We start from the raw sequence: 24,877 nt of genomic DNA on the forward strand, positions 1-24,877 counted from the left end.
CCCTTAATCTGTTTAGGGTTTCTCCTGTGTCCATTACGGGTGATGTCATCCTCAGCATGTCTGTCTGTTTGCTGTTGATTTATTGGTTTCGCTTGGTCGACTGTTGAAATGAGAGCGATAGCATTGGCTTTTGGGGGAACCTTTTAATGAAGCAACTATGGCATTGAGAAGGAATTTCACGTCACCAGTGTGGGGAACTTCTGATGGGTGTAGGGTAAGAAATCCTCAAACATTAACTTTAAGAGAACTAAACAGAGACCCCCCCCCCCACCCACCCCCACCAGATTTTGCAATTAGTTTACTTTATGGCTAAGTCAAAATAAACTTAACACCTTAACACCCTCAAACCATAATTTTGCATATTCACAATTGTGCTTATAAGTTTTACACAGTATGAGTTTGTTCTAGAATATCAACTTTTGAAATGGTGAAAATGAAATGGTGTTGAATTTTAAACTGCTGATTGTATAATAGCTGTAAAGCTGACAAAGTTGTTAGATTTGGTGCTATTATAAGGGTACTTTTTGTTGGTGCACCAGCATATATTTCATTGCCAGCCTGTGTGGAAACTTGGGTGCGGTAACATCAAACCATTTTGCAATGTATCTAATGTAAACTATGGTGTCTGTTCTTCATAAATCTGTATCTATATTCAATCTTGTGAAGTGATGGAACTGTTTGAGATGGATTCTGTCAATAATACTGGATTATAAAGCACTAAGCCTGAGGATCCAGGGAAAGTGAAAGGCTTGGTAAACATCCGTTTTTTTAGGGAACTGTGTCCTGGTTGCTCAACACTCTGCAAAAAAAAAAAAAAAATGAATAAAAGAAAAAACTAAATTGCTCTCATTATACTGCTTTGTGCTATTTGACGGTCCTCTGTGCTTGGACTGTTCAATGTTTATTATAATTATAATTGTAATATAATTTATTAGTTTAAGTGACATGTGAAGGCCAAGTATGGTATCCCTGTCCTCTGCATTTAACCCATCCAAGTTAGTGCACACACGGAGTAGTGAGTAGTGAACATGCACACACTGCAAACCGTGGACACACACACCCAGAGCAGTGGGCAGCCATTTTGCATATTTATACCATGCTGGTGATGATTTGATTGTGTAGTAAGGCCACTTTAATTAATTGCATCAAAAAACAGACCACTTTGTTGCATATGTGCTGCAACAACTATTGATACTGAATAATCACATTCAATGGATTAATTTGCTGGCTGATCATAGACTATTGCGATGAGTGACCTTTTATTGACCTCCATGATTCTCCTTGCACTACACAAAGGCTTGTTAAATTAACAATTAGCCTGAATTATTGAATCAAATTCTTAATTTTGTTTTATTATGGATGGATAGATGGATGGATGGATGGATAGAGAGATAGAGAGATAGAGAGAGAGAGATAGAGAGATTGATTGATTGATTGATTGATTGATTAGGTGTTCAGGTCCTTGTCAAATGGTTTGCATGTTAATGTAATTGTCTACCAAATAGAAAATTATACATTTAGTCCCGATTTCCATAGCAGTGTTTGTTTTACAGTGTATGTCTAACCCTAAACTGTAATCCACAAATCCCTCACCTAAGAAATGGGCACAAACAAACTTGAAATTCAACAATACTTATAAATGTCAGACTATTTTCCAGAGACACAAATTAGATAAATTAATCACAAAACTGTTTCAAATCACACAAATATTGATATTTAAAAAAAAAAACATCCTTTTATAAAAATGACAAAAAGTCCAAAAGTTAAGTTTAATTGACGTCTGAAATATCTTCAATTATCCCAGTTTACCGAGTAGAGACAATTACAAGAAATATGGCATATTTTACCCTAAAGAAAAAAATATCATGAAAATCTTGCAGCTCTTTAGTGCATAAGCTAACGTCATCACTGTACATCTGCCTGACCTTAACATTTCCTCTGCTCCATTTCCAACTAAATCATGTTCCTCTGGAGGTTAAACAGCTCACATTACTGAACTGAGCTGTTTTGCTGAGGTCAGCCTCACCAACACCCCGGCGTCACAGAAGTTCCCACTGTCTTAAGAGGCATGTCCCCTCTCACACTGCACTGTTCATTATCCCTAAAGGTTTACTGTTGGCAATAGCCCTGCAAAATCTCAGTAGCAAAGTCATGTTTCCTGTGTTGACACAACCTCCCTCTGGATATAAACAGATGTGTGGTTTAGAAGCATGATAGAGTATATGCTCTTGCACATTTCTTGTATGTGGAGGAAAAGGAAATTGCTCTTCGTCTTTATTTGGACATGTTCATTCATGAAGGAACTCCCAAAATGACAGAGAAGTATGCCAGATGTCAGTGTGTCTGCTAACCATGCAGACTCCGTGGTTACAATGTAACTTAAAAGGAATATGGCCAAACCATGAATGCTAAAAATGTTTGCATTAGTAAAGTTTCTATTGTAAAGTCACAACACTTAAAGTTAGGATAGGCAATTATGTAACTTTAAACCTTATGGAACTCGCTGAGGATGTTTGATGTCTGAGCAAGCAGGGTGCTGGTTCGAAAATACATGTGTTGACAGGCACGTACGTAGGACATCGTATCATTGCATTCTGACATTTTTTTTTTTTCACAGAAGATATACAAATTTGAATATTTAGAGTACTTCTATTATTGTTTGCTAGCAGGATGTGAAGTTTCAACCTGTATAACAAAGTGTTTTATATATTAAACACTTTTTGAAATTGATTTTTTTATTTATTTATTTTTATTTTTTTTGCACATACCTTATTAAACAATATGTGCATTAACATTGTTTTAGTGTAAAAAAACCTAACACTAACCTTTTCTGTGTTTCCAAATTTACAATTTCAACACTTTGACTTAACTAAAAAAGGTAAAAACAAAAAGAAGGTTTAAACAACTTTACAGCTCAAATAATACACATTTTAACAGAATAATTAATGTAATTGCTTTTATAAAATTACAAGAATCACATTTCTGCTTTTAAAAACCCATTCACTTTCACTGTAAGTTCTTCAATGTATGTTTACTGTATATAGAGAAAGCAGGCACAGGTTAAAACTGGATCATTCCCATTATAAATCAACAAAGCTGTTAGACAATGTGGCAAAACTAGATCACACTTGCAGTGTAGATGGCTTAGTGGTTATAATGGGGATATATAATAGGATCAAGTTGTCACTATGCTTATTTACTCGCAGTTAAGATAGGGAGTATAGCCTACCTGTTTAAAATAGTTCGCAAGATAAGATTAGTGCATCCCAAATCATAGTACACTGAAAATAGTAAGCCGCAGATGCCTGGATAATTTTTCTGGTGGATTTCTGAAGTATCTATCCTTGTATGTTTTTTTTTAATTCGTGCATTTATTAAGGTAACTTACCGTCAACCAATTAAAGGGATAGTTCACCCAAAAATGAAAATAAAGCATGCACATTTAGAATGAAATGAAGGCCGGTAAACACTGACAAAATCTTATTTTTAAGGTAAAGTGTTCCTTTTAATAATGTCATGTAGGAAAGAAAATTTCATTTACAAAAGCGGACAATCGGCGAATGATGCAATCTGGACTCAAACTCGCATCGCCTGTATAAACAACATGGGTTTACGTGTAGAAACATGCACTAACTGCTAGGCTGAGGCTCTAAAATTTACTGCAATTAATTATTGATGTAAAAAAAAAAAAAAAAAAAACTGCTCACATTATTGTTTCTGTGTAATACTTTGGTATGAGTTTTAACCTTGAGTGAACTGTGTTATAAGGGGATTGATGAACCCCACTGATTTACTCTTCAGCAGACTGTGATTGTGAAGGATTGTTTAGACCCACTGTGTCTTAATAGCTTGAAATTGTGTGGGCAGCCTCCTTAATATTAGGATGTTGTTTCAGACACTGTCAGACTGAAATACTGTGAAAAACTGTAGCTTTTGCTTTGTGCCGAAGGTCTCTAAGGTTTCAAGGCTGAAGTGTTACTCACTGTTCCATGCATGCATGCCTGTTTACATATGGACTGCAAATGAGATTTAGTCCAGTAGGGTAAGTTCATGGTTGCTGTGTAAATCAAGGGTTCAAGGTTTGGCTAGTTGGCATGGCCTCATTAATCTTTGTTGGTAACTGTACCATCTGGATTATTTGTCCATTTTAAAGACCCTTCTTAAGTTTCCATATATTCTGGACATATATAATAACTTTTTTAATTTGGTCATTTCACCACTATATTAATACCATTCAAAAGTTTGGGGTTTATATATATATGACCTAACCTAACCCCTGACCTAACTAGAATGGTAACATAACATAAGATCAGAAAAAAAAAAACATTTAATATGGTTCTGATGAGCAAACAGACAGATGGACTATGTCTGACAGAATAAAGTGGTTTTGTAATACTCCCAGAATTAACTTTGTGTGTATTATATAACATTTTGCAACACCACTGTGCAATTGAGGATTGAGGAACACAATTATATCTTTGAAAACACAAGCATTGTAGGACAGAGTATAACCTTATTGCCACAGTTGTATTTTATTGAATTACTGGTTGACACATTTTGAGGAAGTCTTCAAAAGTCCACTATGCATCAGGTGCACCAATACATTTTTATTTTTATTTATTTATTTCTGTTGTCCATGAACGCAGGGTTTGCATGAAACCTGTATTCTGTCTTGTAAATGCCTACAACAGCTTTGTGAGGAACAGATCACAACTTAGTGTTCACTGATAATCATCAGCTGCAGCTCACATAATTACAGATTTTTCTTTTTTTGCGAGGGACTATTCAGGGGTGTTTCCTTTGAGGAGGCAAGGGAAGCAGGCATCGTTCACATGATTAAAATTGATCTGATTCTGAATTAATGGCTAAATAATAATGTTAATGTTAAAAAGCAAGTATTCAACTCCCTCACCTCAGATTTCACTGCTTTGTCATGTCAAAATCAATCTTGAAACATGATCTGTGCATTTTATTTGTGTATTTATTAGTGATTTTAATAATTAGAAAATGTATTTAATTGTTGTAAAAATACAAAATAAAATTATATTGTAAATGCTTTTTGATAGTTTTAATTAATGTTCATTTATTTAACCTGGAAAGTGTGTCAATACTAAGTATAACCTTTATTTTTATTTCTATATTTTCTGTTTTCAAATATCTTTTTTTTTTTTAAAGGACTGAAGACTTTGCCCTCATCATTACAGAATGCCACACACATTTGTCAAAAGTATATATTTTAAAACCTTTATGTAAAAAAATTAAGTTTAAGCAAGATAACCAAATTAGACCTCATCAGTTCCTCATGTTTCATGTGTCACTTCTGTTGTGGCTGGTGGCTACGGTTTACACGTCTGGTGTAAAATATTAGCCTTGACTATTTTGGGCACATGGGCAGCTTCTCCTATCGTGTGAGGTTGACCTTTTGCATATGATATGTCTTCTTGTTGATTCATTTCTGACAGTGACATATGAGATGCCACTGGTCAGATGTTCAGACAATTTGTAGTAATGGAAAATGAGTTGCTAATCACATTAGCAGCACTGGTTGGGAGGGATTGGAGTTCAGAAGATCAGTTTTCACAGCCATGTAATGCAAAAGTGAAGTAATCTGATACACAAAGATGACCAGAAGTTCCTATGACGACATCATGTAAACAAACACTGCTGTTTACGGTATAAGTTGGTTAGCAAGGGTAAATGACCTATATCTGTTGTGTGTATTTAGACAGAGGCCGTACTCTTTGCTAGCTCAACAACAAAGCAACTGAATCCCATATCTGTCTCCATAAGCATCGCCACTAAATTAAATGACTCATGTCAGAGATATATCTAGAGGAAACATGTCCACTTGTTTTAATTTTGCCCCATGTGTGTTGTAATGAGTGCAGGAACTGTAATTTGTTATCTGTAATGGTTTGTGAGTGTTCTGTGCCACTCTTAATGTTTAGCATCTCCACAGCTTGCTACCAATTCCGTGAAATCAAAAAGCAAAATGCACCCAGTACAAAGTAAAAAAAAGAAAAGAAAGTACACCGCAGTGGTTTAGAACCTTGAACCAAAAAGTCATATTTGGTACTCAAGGACTTAATTTGTTTACTGACCAACATTGAAAAAAATTGAGGAACCACTAATAATAATAAAGGGAGAACCAAAGGGAATATACACATTTTTTTTTTAACTTTCACCCATTCCCTGGAGTAAGTCTTTTACTCACAACTGAGAATCAATCCCCCCTCCCCCCCTTCCTGTTGTCAAATTCTCAACGTAATTGCTAAAATTATGAGCAGGGGTCAAGCTTCCAGCGGGCTTCAAGCACACTTAAGGAAGTAACTCTACTCTGAATTCTCATGTTACCCAATGGAGCAATATGCAGAATTTCACTGAATATTCGGTGAAGGTTCACCTCCTCCATTAAAGGGATAGTTCACCCCAAAATGAAAATGCTGTCCTCATTTACTCACCCTCATGTTGTTCCAAACCTGTATGACTTTCTTTCTTCTGCTGAACACAAAAGAAGATATTTTGAAGAAAGTCAGTAACCAAACGACTGATGGACCCCATTGACTTCAATAGTAGGGAAAAAAAAAATACTATGGAAGTCAATGGGGACCAGCAACTGTTTAATTACCAACCTTCTTTAAAATACAGGTTTGGAACAACATGAGGGTGAGTAAATGAGGACAGCATTTTCATTTTTGGGTGAACTATCCCTTTAAATTGTTTGTTGGAACAACACTACGAGTAACTTATGCAGTATTTGAGACTAGAATTGGTGCATCCTGAATCATAGCACCAATTCTGCATTGAAATCATGCTGAAATGTGCCTGGGAGACACTTTTGAAAAAACATTTTTTTTTATGAAATTCAAAGCGCACATTTATTTTTATTTGCTTATTTACTTATCTTTTATTTATTCATATACTTTTATTTATTATTATTATTCATTTATTTATTTATTTATTTATTTACTTATTAATGTTTTGATTTACTTATTTATTGTGATTGTTTATTTTAATTGTTGTAATTGAAAACTAAAAATAGTTTATTTATTGGTTTTATTTATTTATTGTTTACTTATTTAATTTTACTTTTACTTACCACAATCTGTGGTATCAGACATTTCTATGATACTATGTCCTAGTGTACTGTTTAGTCATTTACTCAGAATATGCACTTTCCCATTGTCAGCGAGCTGCAAATAAATAGGCAGATTTGGATGCAGACTAACGTGTTTACATTGCCGTGGATTGAGTGTTTTTAATTAAACAAAGCTTGTATTTTTCTAACTCTAATCATTAATGGTGTGTTCAAATGCCACTGTATATATAACAATATTGTATATAACTATAAAATACTGCATATTGGAAGGAGAACTGATGCTTTGTCAGGCTGCAGGCATTCATGCCTTCTATTACCTGGGACATTGACATACATTTTTCCCACTGTTGCTCAGTATTTTTAAATAGTTGAACTAACTGTGAAATACCTCTGATGTAAAATTCATAAAAATGCTCTTATATAATTATGTAACAGAGTGCAAATTCTCTTTGACCCTGCCTCAGGGAGAGAGATTGAATGAGAAAAACAAATGGTTGAACAAATCTCTCTCTCTCTCTCTCTCTCTCTCTCTCTCTCTCTCTCTCTCTCTCTCTCTCTCTCTCTCTCTCTCTCTCTCTCTCTCTCTCTCTCTCTCTCTCTCTCTCTCTCTCTCTCTCTCTCTCTCTCTCTCTCTCTCTCAGATGAGTGCTTTGTTTTTGGCTTTCATCATGAGCAAAACCGTGTCTAAGAAACAAATACTTCAGATAAAACGGTTTGATCAGAAGGATCTCTTCTGAAATGATAGGCTACTCATTAGTTTCTAGGCGATGGCAACACAACAACATCCCTGTCCAGCATTACTGAATGAATTAATGACGGCACTGGGAGATGTCATATAGTGTTACTAATCTGGTCACAGAGCATGGTGTATGTACGGGTCCTTCAGTTAGCAAAACATTTCCATCTGATAACAGATTGCTACCCTACTGATAATAGAGAAATGGACATCATTCTCTATAAAGCTCTTTACATGACAACTACCTCCTCTCCTCTGGTTTCAGAAATAGCAGTGATGGTACATTTTCTCCCCAGGGACGTTTAATAGAAAGTGAAAGAGGGACAGAATGCTGTGAAAAAACAACTTTTTTTTATTATTATTATTTAATTTTTTAATCTGTTTGTTCTTTATAGCTTTTTTTTTTTGTGAGGTGATGAAATCATGATACGATACGCTTACAAAACAGTAATGTGGCACTACCATGATTCAGTGATGATACCAGATGGTAAATCCATGGTATTTTTGAGATAGACTATATTTATCGTATTCCTATACCACGATATTTATATAGTATTCCCAATATACCTCAGATACATTTAGTATTACCATTGTACATATCCAAAAAAGAACACATGAAAAGGGTATATCCAAAAAAGAAAACATGAAAGAGGTAGAGTCCAATGGTATTAGCATGAAGTTTGAGATCAATAAGATTTTTTTTATTTTTGTTGTTATTGAGAGATGTCTTTTCTGCTCACTATGGCTGCATTTAATTGATCAAAAATACAATGAAAACAGTATTAATTTGGAATATTATCTTTAATTACTACGGTTTGAAAAAAATAATTTCATATTTTAAAACATAATTTATTTCTGTGATTGCAGAGCTAAATTTAAAGCTAAATAAGTGTCATAATCCTCTGAAGGTTTTTTTATTTTATTTTTTTTATGGAAAAGTTTTTACTGTCACTTGATTTAATGCATCCTTCCTGCATTATTATTATTATTATTATTATTATTATAAAACAATTTTTTATAGTCTGGCTTACTGGCCACAAACTTTTGAATGGTAATGTACAGTAATCAGTACCATGTAATTTGCCTACCATTTGATGAGTCACATGGTACACAGCATTTCTTGTAAAATAGGTCTTTGATTTGTCTGCTATAGACACTTTTGTGAGTTGGTAGTTGGATGGTTTTGTTTTCTTAGCACAATGCTGAGTTAATTCTGCCTTTTCATTTCTTTCTCATTTGTGGTGCAGTTATTTTCCACACCGATGGATTCAGTGACTGCTTCCACAGTCTGTTTCTCCTGTATACACTTTATTGACGCTATGCTCGACTGCCTCAAAATGAGAAACACCTACATCAAAATGGCTTAGCTTCTGTTATATCATTATTTTCCCTGTGTGCTATGAGTTGTCTAATTGAAGAATTAATTTCAACTATTCTTGCAGCACAGCTCACAAAAGGTCATGTGTTAGTGTTTTTTTTTTTTTTTTTTTTTACAAAATCAAAGAGGGGTTGATGAGCACAAAAAAAGGTTCCAACCACAGTTTTGAGTTTTAAGGCACTCATATTTAATTAATTATTTTGTCTATACTGTAATTATCATCGCTTTAAACTGTTATTTTGCAAAGTTAAGTTCATTATGGTTTTTATCTATGATGAAAAATGTTCACTGTCAACCCTTTTTCCATTACTAAGAAGAGACTACATTGGCATTAAACGATAATTGTGACCATATCAACATGCAATATTGTTGAGGAAAAAAGATGTTTAGATCCCCCGAATCAGTTTTTTTGTTAAAAGGATATACATTCTCTTGATTTGTGGTTAAATGTTAAAGTGCAATAATTATGATGAAATGTAAAAATACATTTCTCAAATGACAACAATCGTTGTGGCAGAATAATTTTGGGCAGAATAATCATGATCATTATTTTAACCGTTATTCAGCATGATGACAATAGGACGAAGTTTTCATTGACTAAAGCTAAATTCCCAGACGTTTAGTCGTCTAAAACTTGACTAAACAAAAACCCGAAAAGGTTGACTAAATGTGATAATAACTGAAAAGTAAATTAAAATATCGCAATTAAAATATATAATATTAAAACACTAGTTTTTACATTATATCAGATTTTAGTCTTTACTATCTTGAAAGAGTTTGCTTTAGCGAACACCACTTACATTTTCTTTAGATAATGTAAAAAATAAAAAATACAATACAAAAAAAGATAGTAGACCGTAGGTGCGTTTCGTCTGCAACATAATGCACTTCATGGGTCACAGAAATTGCACACTACTCTCCCATTGAAATAACTGACCTCCACATATCTGTCCTTCATTGGCAGCCAGACCACAAGTAAAGATGGTTTATGTGGATGTTTTACCGACGCACACCTTTAATCTTCTTAGAGAGTTCAGGACATAATTATCTCCTTGAGTTATGCTGTAATTATATAACCTTTCATATCTGTTTATTTGAAATCTGTAAATCCCACATTATCTTGTTCTAAAGTTTATAAAGTATGTTGGGTCAAAGATATATTAAAGCTTTTAACTTCACACTGTCCCAAAATGAACTTTGTGCTGGCTGTGATCTCATACTTTTAAAATATAATTTCTGGGAAATTGCCTTGTTTACAATCAGGGACTGAGACATAATAAAAATGTACAATAAAGTTACTCTTTCTTCAACCTCTGTCCCACAGAAAAGATTATACTGCAAGTATGAATCATAGTTTGAACTGTAAGCACATCCAAAATGCATCATGGGTATATTTTACAACATCATTTGTTTTTATAATAGATGGACAGTTGAGATATGTAAAGAAACTTTTTGGCGAGTGACCAGTTATGAGGTCATAAGAGATGTTATCTTATTTTGTGTCCAGCAGGCTTGGGTTAAAAATTACCTCCTCATGAAAACAGACAATGAGTAATAAATTAGCTTCTTTTCTGCAGGCATAGTTTCTGTTTGCTGTAGGCATTGCACTTTTGGTTATGTAGTCACTTTAGTTTATATTACTTGTTGATTTTAGTAGTTTAGTTAACTTACACTTAAAATTTCTATAGACCATGTAAGTTTGTATTCAACCAATCAGAATTCAATTGTCAACCTTAATGTCAAATAGGGTCTTGTTTGTTTCATTTATTGAATTACTTATTTATGTAAAGTGCCTCTATTATACTTTTTCCAATATTACCTTTATGCAAATACAAAATAGCTGTTTGTGAATTTAAAAGGTCTGCAAAGTTTCAAAGCTCAAAGTGTGTGACAAATAAAGTTACTGTCTTCTAAAAGAAAGAATCAATTCTGAACTGCTGACACAAGTTGTCAGCAATTCCAGTCTCCCTTCCTGTTGCATACCTACGTAACAATGCCTGTGAACGACGTCTTATTTGACCCGCCCTCAAACACTGTAGTTGTAGCTGAGGCCTGGATGAGTTTGGTTTGTGTTGTTGACATGTCGAGAAGATGCTGTTTTCAGTGCTTCAAATCCACTTTGCATGTATTTCAAAAGGTTGAGGACTGATGAACGATGGTGTCGGTTTTTACGTATCAATTTGAGCCTGTGTATTAAGTGCCGAGGAAGCCTCCGGAACTGAAATTCAGACATGTTAATAGGTGTTTTGTTTCTGACATGGGCTGTAAGCAGTAGACCAATCACAAAAGAGTGGGCCATTTGACCAATCAGAGAAGAGTTGGCTTGCGGAAAGGTGGGGTTTAGAGAGACTGAATCTTCAAACAAATCATATTCTGACTCTTTGAGAAATGAGGTGATGTGCAATGTATATTATGAGAAAGTTTTATATGACCTTGGATGCATGTACACCTATTGTAGACCTGTAGTAGACAAACTTTAAAATAGCATAATAGGGGCACTTTAAAGTTTAAATATATAGATCTAAAAATGTCATGTGATGTTTCCGTAAAGTCAAAAGGACACATTTTCCTTACATATTGTGTACATGTTTTTATCTTTTTATAATCAAAAATTGATTATTAATGTATAATGGCAATAAAGCAAAAAGCAGATTTGTTAACATATACTATATATGTTTAAATAATAAAGTAATAATGACATAAAATAATAAAGATTATGTCAAACTACATAGGTTTTCTTTAAAAACATCATAATGTAAATCTCAATCTTAAATTCCCCCCCTTTATAATATCAGGACAATTGTTTCATCCTGTTTGACTTAATGCCCCCCAAAATATCTAAATTAATTTATGGATTAAAAACGTGCAAACCATAGAGGTAAACCAGTCATTTTATACATAAAGTACATTTATTAAATCATTTTTCAAAAAATGAATATATCTGAATAATAAAAAATAAAATAAAAAAGAGAGCATCATCATTGACCTGACATAAACAATATATTTAAGATATTCTGTCCTTCTTCTGTAGTTGATATGAAAGGATTCAAACTTTTCCATTTAGGGAAAACATTGTATTGTTTTGAACACACACAAGCCTTTTGCTTGCTATGCATGATTATATCTCATCTCACCGTTTTGACTGAGGAGCACAGCATTTTGTGGTGTTTGTGAAAGGTGTGGTGGTAGTAGTGTATTGGTCAGTGGGGCAAACAACTCTGGGCAACCATATTCTGCACATCTAAAGCTTTTGCTCCTCATTGAAACAATTGTAAGTGTTTCCTAAATGGTTCCTATGTGCATATATGGCCACATCTAGATGATTTTTTTACTTGTTGAAACAGCTGCCTTTATTTATTAGTCCTCTGGGTTGATAATCTGAATGTCTTTTGGAAGGGTGATCCATGAACTAGAGAGATGCTGTGCTCTGCTCTCAGCATTGGGCATAAAGCCAGATTGCTCCAGGTGGTTGATTTAATGAATCATTCAAAGTAGCTTCTGCTTTTTGATGCCTCATAGCTCTTCATCAGAATTCAGAATAGTTTAGCTTTTCATAAACGTGACACAGTTACTTTTTTGCAGGGTGTGATGGAAATATCAGCTGCAAGTTTTGTGGAAACTTGGCTGTGAGGCACATTTCCTCCTGCTGCATGCAGCTCTCCTTGACTTGTCTTCCTGAGGACTTTGGCAAATGTATTTGGGTCAGAATGTTTAGTTGTGAGTTGATTTGCCCATAATTATAACATCATCTTACTGCTCAATATGTGATTCATTCATTTTCATTGCAATTAAGAGCTCTTTCAGAGCACTTAAGTGTGAAGCATGGTCTTTAAGTTCTTTAACTTTTAAAAAATAATCCCCTAAAAAATAAGGGGACCCCCTTTCTCAAATTTATTATTACATTTTTAACAGACTCCCACATGCAGTGGATTTGTTGGGGGGTAATTGAGAATGAATGGGATAAAGTCACATGAGAGGAGGCAGTGCTTCAATCGCGCTGTGATTGGATATGGTTGGTTATGATTGGCTCGTGCACTAAATCCCGCCTCTTGTTTTCATGCACGTTTGCGAAACGTATGAAAAAAAAATATGCTGTGAATGGGAAGACTCATAGAGTGGTGCAGGTGACATCACTTTGTAGGCCAACTGGCAGTTAGCATCACACTGGTTCCCAATAGGATTTTTCCATAAACTTTTGGATTATTGCAACAACAAAAAAAGCTATGTGATCAACAAAATTTTATGATACTTGCATGTCTTGTCCATCAAGATAATTTTCACAGATAAACACAACTTTTATGAATGTTGAAGCCTAAATGCAGTCGCCTGAAGTAAAAAGCTAAAGGTAGGCTATACATTAACTACACTACGGTTCCACGATTTCAACGTCACCATCACTAAGCTTCCGACAACTTAAGTTTTTATCTGAAAAAAACAACAACTGATTTATACAGTTTATAACTGATTAAATGTATAAATAATTGTATAATGCTACTAAAGATTTCTATTTTAAATAAAAGCTGACATTGAACATTCTATTAATCAAAGAATCCCAAAAAAGTATCAGTTTCCACAAAAATATTTAGTAAAACTGTTTTCAACATTGTAAATATATTTATAACATAATAAAAATAAGCATTATTAATAATTGAGCACCAATAATAATCACTAAGCATCTAATCAGCTTATTTAAATAATTTCTGAAGGATCATGTGGCACTTAGCTCTCACAAGAAATCTATTAAAAATAAGTGCAATTAAATATTTATAACCAGTATTACCAGCACTTTGTATCTAAATGTGATATGCCACATGAACTTTACTGGTCCCGGCCTCAGGTGGAGATGACCTCATGTCTTTCCATAATTATGGTCTTGTTCTCCACTAAAGATGTGGGTCTTCTCACATGGTTTTGGTTTTCATCTGTGTAGATCATTGCAGCTCTTTTCAGCAACTCCACAGAAGAGTGTGTGGTATCATAAATCATTTTCCTCAAAGCAGAGGGAGTTCCCTTCCAGTTAGAGAACACACTAGGCCTCCATTTGTTTATATTCACTGGGAGGAACCTCTTCCTCTACTCTTACATTGTTCTACAGCTTGGTGCTACTCAGCTCCTCATGAGCCTTTTCAACTCTGTTTGACAATGGAAAGAAAGGACGTTTATGTCATACGGCGTGGTGTAGTAGTGTTTGTGATGGCAACAATGGCAAAGTCTTTCTTCAAGGCCAGATGTTTTTGAACTCCGTATTTCCACCCTTAGTGGATCTTTATACATTCTGTGATAGCCTTCAAATTCACACACATATTATATAACCTGTGCTGTTTATGAATGGAAAATATGATTGCTATAAAAAAAAATATATATTTCAAGGTGCAACATTTAGTTGGTAAATTCTATTATGGATTGTTCCTGATGCTTTTAGGGTTTCACGATATACAGTATATTATGTATATCTTTTTCTTTTTCTAAAGCTCTAGGTTTATTTGCTCATTAAAAAAAAAAGAGTTGTGATCATATATCAACATGACATATTAATATTAATATTATTCTAATTATTATTATTATTATTATTATAAAATATTAAACTAAATAAGAAAATTGTAATATTGTAACACTTCACTGTAAAATAGAAAAAAACACACAAATATTTAGCTTAATTCTCTTTTGTTTAAAACTACTGGTTTAATTTGATCCAGAGTAAAACTGATGGTGTTTCTGATCAATAGAGATCCCGGGAAGATGGAACTGCAGCCCTGGACAATTCTGCTAATACTAATCAGAATAGCAGGAGATACGAAAAACGGGAGTTAGTTAGATCAGTCAGAAATCCATGTACTTGAAAAGGCAACGATGTCGTCGGTGGGGGAGAATATCACTGATCAACTGATATTTGGTTGATATGGTATGATATTTGGTCTCAACGTAGCTATATGTGACTGAATAATACACTAGGGTGTAGTTAGGGCCGTGCAGAAACTTGTAAATTATGCTCTTAGTTGTGCCATCACCGTTTAGTGCTGTCATTGAATGTTCCGAGAAAACTGATGTTGTATGGTCAGTGTCTTGTCACAATTGCTGTTTTTCATCCAGCACTTATTCATTTACAGATTAAGCATTGGTTATAGGCAACCCAAACTCAGGCAGATGCAGAGATGAGAAGCAGCATTTACTATGAACAGATTTCGATCACAAACTGCTTGTGTGTAAATGTACAGTCAGTGTTGCATATATTTAATTAAATTAATTAAATTAAATGACAGCCTTTGCTTGATAATACACCATATCACCATTCAAAATAATCTGTTTTATTTTTATATAATAGTGCTACCCTCCTTGCTTTGGTAATAAACAGTTTGTTGTCTTGGATTTTTCCAATAATGTGTTTATCATTTGAGGTGGAGAGCCCTCAGATGTGTTTGCTTGTCTAGAAAGATTTTATCTGTACGAGAAAAAGCCTTGTTTTGTTCATTGAGTGCTGGAGGGGGTGAAAGGCCTCTAATGAACTGAAAGTGGAGGAAATGGTTGGTTATATATAGCATTTAGAAAATTAAAATGACAATTATGATAATAATAACACAGTGGGATTTACCAGTATCAAATGCAGCATTAGTGACTGATTCATGCTGAGATTTAAATATTGTCCACATGAAATGATTTTCACAGGTATTTAACTTTAGATGGGGTTGAAAAATAAGAGTGATGTCAGTCAAAAAAGGAAAGGTGGTTTAGAGATGGAGTATGTTATTACATTATAACGAATGGAGTAAAGTATTGTCAGTAATGGATATGCAGCACTAGTATGTTGTGTATTTTTGTGAACACTGCAGTGCTATTCCTGATGTGATCTTCCCTGTAATGTTTCCCAGATTGAACTCCATGTTGATCTCATCTCTCTTCCAGCCGGATAACATCCTCTACCCCCCCTCCATGCCTTTCCGCAAGTCCAGCAACCCAGACGTATCTCACGGCTCCAGTTTAGCGCTGAAATTTAAACGACAACTCAGCGAAGATGGCAAGCAGCTCCGGAGAGGAAGCCTAGGGGGCGCTCTTACAGGTAAAACTTTGACCTTTGTGTTAGGGCTGCTCGATTTTGGCAAAAATCATAATCACGATTTTTTTTTTTTAACACGATTATAGGTGGGGGTGATATGATCGAAGTCTTATTTCATGATAGTAGTAATTTTAACTCTCAGTGAAGTTTCACAATTATCGATACTTCAGCAAAAACTAATACTAGGTTAATGAATGAAAGTAAAAGTCCTCAAAACAGTTACAGAAGACAAGTAAACAGTCAGCAATACAATAACAAAGAAACTAAATTAAATAATAAAAAAAAATGACAAAAAAACCCACTCATTAAATAAACAGTGCTTTAAGTTTATCAGGAAGATGTATTAACAGTCAGGGTTCATACACATTTTAACCAATACTTTTCCATGACTTTTCCATGACTTGTCGGCACATTTCCATGACTATGTATTCCTGAAAATGTCAGTCGACATAAGAGCTGACACAGAAGCGGCATCAAAACTGGCATTAGCCTACTATATTTACACTTCACTTACAATTGCATAAATAAAGCTATTCAATATTTAAATTAAATGATTTATAATTTTAACGTTTTAATTAAAAGACGTTTTACTTTAAATATGAAACTAAAACCAGTAGGTGGCGGCAAGTCACTGTCTTAATAAGCGAGTTAGAGTAATTTCAACCGATTCGTTCAAACGGCTGCTTCATTCAAAAAAACAAGTGATTGTTCATTGAATCGTTAAAATGATTCGTTCAAAACGCGGATTTCATTAAATAATTTAAAAAATCATCGATGTCTGTTGGACTATGGCTTCATTATGAAATTCTCGTCGGCGATATAAAGTGAAAATTGACAATATTGTGTCCAAAAAGTAACTCACAATGTTAACTTTATTGTTAATTGAACTGTTGTATAAAATAAATAGCACATTTGCAATTATATGCAAAGGAAAACGGCACTCTTGCTCATGTGATATTCTAATATGACAACATATGATATAAATATAAGACAAAAACTCATTTAGGGACATCTATAACTGCACTGACACATCACGCAGTGAGTGAAGCATGAGAGACAAAACGCGATGCTTTAGCTCGCACTCGCAGTGCCTCGTACATAGTTAAAACAATGATTAGGCTACAATATCATCATAGTTCATAGACAATATCGCACACTCCTATGCACATAAAGAATGAACTTACAATTGAACTGACATTTACTCGTTTTCTTCTCTCCTCTCGCGTGCAGGAGATATACTGCGTATCGTTTCACATGCGGCCAGAGCTGCAATCCTCTTTCCGCTACATTCTCAACTTGCAAAACTTTAGCATGCCCGTGCCACTTTCCTGGCATTTCAATTAAATTTCTGTCAGCACCGACTTCGCCTCAGGCAACATCGCAACAAGTGAGTGAATCGGATTCGGAAGTGAACTGAATGTTATGCCGGCCGAATATAAGGACGTTAAGACAACGCGAAACATTTTTTTTATTAAACAGTTTTTGTATTAATCACATATTATGCTGTGTTAAAAAAAAAATTCCATGACTTTTCCAAAACTTTCTGGGTCTTTTTGGTTTTTCAAAACCTTTCCAGGCCTGGAATTTGCATTTTTCAAATTCCATAACTTTTCCAAGTTTTTTCAAAACGTACGAACCCTGAACAGTGGTATTCAGATCAGTAATAGCCTACAACAGAAATTGAATAAAGTAATCAAATGTAAAATAACACCGCTGTATACATTAAATAAAGACTAATCATTATTAAAACTACAGTTTATTCATTCAAGAGCAGTGAGTGATTTTATCTTTGTCTTTTGTTGTTTGACTAACAATAATTATAACTGCAGCAGATTTATTAGGCTGCTTTCATTTTAAGAGCTAACGCACAGACCCAATATACTGTTACACACGCACTCTTTCTCAGTGTTTACATTCACTGTAAGACATAACCGGCTGTGTTATGAGGACACTTACCAAAACAGCATTTCGACATATTTTAGCCGCGTATCTGAAGCCACAGATTACTTTGCTTATGCGCGTTCTGCCCTGTCTCGGAGCGCGTGCACAGGACGCCGCCTAGGGAACAGTATCTCTTTCGCGGCTTAATACGCTTTTAACACTGTTTAAAGGGGTCATATAATGGTACATGCACTTTTACAAGTTGCTTGTACTGAAATGTGTGTTGGCAGTGCCTGTACACAACCATCATAAAATGATAAAAATCCATCCAGTGTTTTTTTTTTTTTAATCTTCATATGTTTTCCCCTCTCTCAAATCAAGCCGTTTGACGTCACACGGTCGGACGCCCCTCCCACGATTGTTGATTGACAGCAGCGTTTCAACACAGACCCGCCCTTGCTCGTGAGCGAGCTGTCAATCATAGTCCGCGCGGACCGGCGCGGCCATTGTTGATACGCTGGAGCACTGTCTATGAGCAGAATGGCGTCTAAGCGATTGTGGTGTTCTGTTCTTGGGTGTAATAACGAACACAGCATCATTTTGATGTTCCTAAATCCGAACCGCTGAAGACGCAGTGGCTGAGTTTGTTTTCGAAGGGAATATTCCCCACGATCAACGTCAATGCTTTCATGTTTGCGCAAATCATTTCACACACCAGACTGCTTTACAAACGAGGGTCAGTATAAAGCTGGTTTTGCTAAGAAGCTGCTCCTGAAAAAAGGATCGGTACCAACTATTCGTGTTCCTGCTGCACCTCCAGAATAACTGAAGTGAGTGTAACGTTTTATTAACCTTTATATTAATATTTATATTAATCTTTGCAAATCGCTTGCTGCACGCTTCACGATGAATGCGGCTGTTTACACTGAGGGTACATTACGGCATGTTTTGTATGTACGACGTTCTCAATATAATTCATAATCCCACGTTTATAATGAACAACGCGTTATGGTTATTTATTGTGTTACAAACGCTGTACACACAGAACAGAGGGGCGGGGTGAGCAAAGCGCATTATCATTTAAAGACACATGCACTTAAAACGGCGTGCTGAAAACAGAGCTGTTTTTGACCAGGTAAAATGAGTGTTTTCTTACAATACTAATGAGAATTTTTAATTAAAGTATATTACACACTTTTAATTTAGACCCTAAAGAATCATATTAGCTTGTATAAAAATGGCATTATATGACCCCTTTAATATCAAGTATTTCCCGCAGTTTAGCAACAATAGATGACATTTTACAACAGTCACTTATTTGGATGTCAAATTATTTTGACATCTGTCAAACAGGGAGGAATGAAAGTGCACCGCTGTGAAGGAAACAAAGGTGCGTGGGACTGAATGCAGCAGCGGTAACCGCTTCACGTCGTCGATTATCTTGTTTTCATAATCGTTGAAAGCCGAAATCAAAAATCAATTACGATTTATCGCACAGCCCTACTTTGTGTACAGTAAGATGTAAATAGGGTCATATGTAAAACATCATACTTTTCTTGATCCTTTTTTCCTTGACACAAAAACCACATACTGTAAATAACCATTTACTCGTTTTAATTGAGAAAAAAAAGTGAGCCATTCACAACAGTATGTACCACATTTTCTGGGAAACAAGTCACACCGAATCATATTTGCATTGGTGAGAGAAAAGACAAAACAAAAAAAACTAGTATGGATGTATGTCACATTTTATTCATTTCTAAAATACTGTAAAATACCAGTAAATAAACAAAACTTTTACAAACAGTATTTTATTTCCCTTCACTCCACAACAAATCCTTTACATTTAAAATGATCCAATTATCCAGGAATCACAGGAGTAAACAAAGGCAGCGTAACAGCTTGTATCAATAAACAAAAGACAGTATCGGAGGAGGAACATAGCCAAACTCAGGACTTAAATACTAAGAAAATAACAATTAACTAAATAAGACATTGCTGATAATTTTAAGTAACTGGGGGATATTTCAAACAGGGAATTAATCAGAAACCACAACTAATCAAAGCAGGGAAACAGGAACTAAGGGAAACAAAACAGAACATCAAAATAAGAGCCTGTAACTGTGACGCCTGCAAATATTTAAAAACATTTAATTGATAAAGTTTTTTGAATTCAATTGATTAGACATGCTTCTTGATTGTTAAAATTGAATTTAGCTGTAAAAAAAAAAAAAAAAAAGGATTTCATATAAAAATCCTTAAATTAATTTGCCAAACTTTTAATAAATATTTGATAAATTGTATATAATATATTGTATAATTTCAATTAATTAGACATGCTTTTTGATTGCTAGAGTACAAACTGTAGCAAGCAAGCATATGCTTAATCACCATTATAATTATATGGGGGTCCTTGGAAATTTTCTCCCCTCTAAGAGGTCCCTGGCCCCAAAAAGTTTGAGAACCCCTTTTGTAGAGTATAGAAAAGCAGTTGTACTGCGTTTGTGTTGAACTCATCCGTTCGTGCTCATCCACAGTTGAGTTTACTTTACCTCTCCGGTCACGGCTGTGTGCGAGATGGAGCCGAACTCAGAAAACAAAGTATTCCGGGCCTTTAAAGGGATAATTCACCTAAAAACTGTAATTTACTCACAAACTTACTCACTGGACTACACTATGTTCCAGTGCTACATTTATATATTTGCAAGTGCAAATTAAAATTTAGGCAGAGTTTCCACCAAATTTCCATTTCTTTGTTTTCTTTTGTTCAAGAAACTTTGATTGTTTACAAATTGACCTCAGGGGAAAAAATATAATAAATATACATTTATAATATGGCCTCTTTTAAACATTAAATGTGTTACAGACAATCCAAGCGAGACCTTTTATCGAACTGATCACAATCAGTGAATCTCGTTTAAGGCCATTGTGAAAAGTAAAGTAAGTCAGAACTTTATAATGCAGAAAGTTGCGATTTCATTTAATATTTTTCTGTTTTGGATTTGGCTAAGAGCTTCATTATGCTATTTTCATTAGACGTGACATTATGGCCACCATATTTGACTACATTGTTTCACGTGATGTTTATCTTGCTGTTCCTCGTGGTCTGATGTGTTGAATCAGGTATATAGGGCACACTGCTGAAATGTGCTGAGGGCGTCTAGCTGGCATTTCCTCAGTCATGTGGACGATGTCTATATGGAAGCTGTTTCGCAGTGAACAGGAATCACAGTTTTCCTTCTGCGTATCCTGTTTTTTGACCGGGTTCTGTGACCATATAGAGCCCACAATCACATAAATGCAGGTTAGCAATAGGTTGTCTGGGATACAATGCTATAGCTAAACAAAGTCTGTTTCTAAGAGAAGAAAATATAATGGTCTTATTATTTAAAAAAAAAAGAGAATCCTCTCTCACCTCTCCTAAACTGAAAAAGGTTTCAATCTGATTTGGTTCAGTATTCTAGTATTTGAAGGCAATTTTGCCCTTACTGCAGTGAGGTTTTGCTAGTTGCCAGGGAGAAAATTGTTCTGTATTAAGCTTGAGAGGACAAACAGCTGCTGATTCATATGTAAAGGACTTGAGAAATCAAGAAACACTTAAACTTGAAGAACACTCGACACACAAAACATGAAGTGAAGAGCAGGACCGATATGCATGGACAAACACATAATACAAATGATCGGATAAGCCCATTTTAATCACATGGAGATGTTCCATTTAATACATTTGATTGCATTTTATATTTGTAGTAATCAGCTTTTATATTGTCTGATTTGAAATGAGCTCTGCGATGATGCCTTTGTCATGGCCAAACTCCTGCCATTATTTATTTACCTTGATTTACCATTTATTTGACCAAAAGGGACACAAGCTCATTGCTAATGCATTATTTGCCATGTAAGCAGTTATTTGGAAATAACACATCAAATATTTGCTTCTCTGAGTCTACAAAACCATTTAAAATGACAAGCCACAGTTTTACGCAGCACCTAATGCACCATGAAAACAATTCCTGAAATGCAAGATCACAAAAGCGTAAATTTATTATATTAAACCGTATACAATTTGGGTCTAACAGATTTAATTTCGTCTGACATGACTCCTCAACCAATAAATTGCATTTGTATGGCAGCTCAGTGTTATGAAGGTATATTACATTATCAATCTAAACTATCAATAGATCAACGGGGGGCTGTAAAATGAATAGTTTAGGTGAAGAGGCCATCCACAGTGCTGTAATGTACTGTGACAGTGTGAAAGACATGAATATAAGATAAATAATGGTGTAAAAGAGCTTCTCTCAGAATTAACTTTTCTGAGCTATTTTTGCAATGACTTTTTTGATCAGCTGGTTGTGACAAAGATTTGACTATATGACTATAAACACGATCCACTTACATTTAATGATAGAAAGTGTCACAATACTTTTTTTTTTCTTTTTTTTTTTTTTAACAGTGTAGTATATCTATTGTTTTATTATTTAAAACCAAACAGACTTTATTTTCTTAAAATGTTTTGCTTAAAGTGTTCTCGTGCTATATTTCTGTAAAATAAATACCACTTGGTTTGATATCTTGCTATCTAATGCAATGAAAATCATACATTACAGGGATAGTTCAGCCAAAAATTAAGATTCTGTCATGTAGTTCCAAAGCTGTATAATGTCCTTTCTTCTGCGGAACATAAAATAATATATGTATAATATAATTAAGTCCATTTGTCCATACATATTAAGTCAGTGGTAGTTAAAAACACACCAGACCCCATTGACATTCATTTACAAAAAACACACAGAAGAAATAAATAAAATTTGTGGTTCAATTTTGGGTGAACCACCACTTTGACTGTGGTTTAAAAGGCCATTCACATCTCACGCTGTGAGGACCAATTTTCCCCCTTTTTTCAAAAACTTTAAGTGTATAAAGTCAAAAGACCCAAGATGCAAGCACAACAGTTAAACATGTCCGTCTGGTGCATTGTTTACATTTAAAAACAAAGGAAAAGCTGTACAGTAGAATGCAAGAAACTGTCCCTAAGTGTCCAAATGTTTTTGGGCTTGCTAAAAAAAAAGAAAAAAAAAAGAAAAGTATTTACACAAATCGTATGCCTTGCTCACTGGGCATTTTGACCTTTGCCCCACGCCAGGCACATGCCTGTTGATGCTGTAATATGTTGATCGGCATATGTTTGTTATGACATGTCCGTTATGATGAGTCACTTGAGTCATAGCCTGTGAAATAGTAAGACACTCCCAGAATCCTCTATAATCTTGTCTGAACATATTAGATTATTATTTACCATGTTACCTTCAAGAACATGTTTTGTCCAGTATGCTACCACTAAATACTAATGTTCCCTGGAATCCTGCTGTACTGTTTACTTGTAGATGTAATGTTGTATTTGCAAGTATGTATTTATATACTGTATCACTGGTGTGTGTATGTGTGTGTTATATAATGTATGTATTTACAGGGGCTGGACAATGAAACTGAAACAATGACCAATATAGTTTGGGAGGTTTTACGCCTATATATGCACGGCCTGGTTTCAGGCTTTACACCCAGACTGTTGGACTGCAATATTATGGCATTCTCTACTGTGCTTGATGGCCGTGTCACTGCCAAGGACAACCAAACCATTCTGGTGGACCATGTGCGCCTAATGGTTGAAACATTTTACCCTGAAAGTGGTGCCATGTATCAGCATGATAATGCACCAATACACACAGCAAGACTTGTGACAGAATGTTTTGATGAACATGAAAGTGAAGTTGAACATCTCCCATGGACTGCACAGTCACCAGATTTAAATATTTATGAGCCTTTTTTTTTTTTTTTTTTTTTTTTTTTGGAGAAGCAAGCCAGAAAACATTTTCCTCTACCAGCATCACATAGTGACATGGCCACTGTTCTGGAAGAGGAATGGCTTTAAAGTCCCTCTGGCCACTGCAGGACCCGTATCTGTCATTCCAAAGACGAATTGATGCTGTATTGGCCACAAAAGGAGGCCCTACTCCATATTAAAACTTTATGGTCTAAAACCAGGTGTTTCAGTTTTATTGTCCAACCCCTGTATGTTTTACTCACACAAATCTTTTTATTTTTTCAGGGAAGTACCTGCTGCCATATGCTTCAACCCAGCAGGCATGGTCAGCCACGGGCTCAGAGACCACCAACTTGGTGCGCATGCGCTCCCAGACCCTAGGCAAATCTGCGCCCTCTCTCACTGCCAGCCTGGTCAGTATACCACAAACAAATTGAGTTTAGCCTGATATCATTTGGTGGATTCACTGCTCAAACACTAGGGAGCGCCACTGTATCATTGGCACAAAATAATAACATTGATTTGGTCTGATCTGATAGAGTCGATTGTGATTATGAACCTAGACTTGCAGGATGTTTGCGTTTTAGCATGTTGCACTTGGAAAAAGAACCAGGCATTTAGTTTGAAATTGGAATAAAGTCTTATGGACCGATGAGGATGATTAACCTGTTCCGACTAATTGAAAGAAGAGTAAGAAAAATAGAGCTAGGAATGAATTAGAAAAATGTATAAAACCTAATCAGTAAAAATTATCATTTTACTGATTTTCGATGAGGTGGGTTGAATCCAACCAAAATGAATGACACTTTGTGTGGTACCAAACATAGTTCCAGTTTTAATGAATTGACATCACACCTTTGTTGCCATGAAAAATCATCTCTTGTTGTCTATGGTCTTTATTAATTAAG

General features: G+C 35.0%; 1 protein-coding gene across 6 annotated transcripts in view; it reads left to right on the top strand.

Moving 5' to 3' along the window:
* Positions 1-24,877, top strand: part of mast4 (microtubule associated serine/threonine kinase family member 4) — a 141,579-nt gene that overhangs the window by 7,559 nt on the left and 109,143 nt on the right. For 5 of the 6 annotated variants that reach the window (XM_084414460.1, XM_084414463.1, XM_084414461.1 and 2 more), the window contains exons 2-3: positions 16,114-16,267; positions 24,255-24,382. In XM_084414460.1, coding sequence (XP_084270586.1) covers positions 16,114-16,267; positions 24,255-24,382 — 282 coding nt within the window. Of the gene's footprint in view, positions 1-41; positions 215-16,113; positions 16,268-24,254; positions 24,383-24,877 lie in introns of those variants that run through there. The other variant, XM_084414465.1, reaches the window with a different exon arrangement.

This window comes from Rutilus rutilus (assembly GCF_951802725.1).
Source record: "Rutilus rutilus genome assembly, chromosome: 7".
Classification (NCBI taxonomy): Eukaryota; Metazoa; Chordata; class Actinopteri; order Cypriniformes; family Leuciscidae; genus Rutilus; species Rutilus rutilus.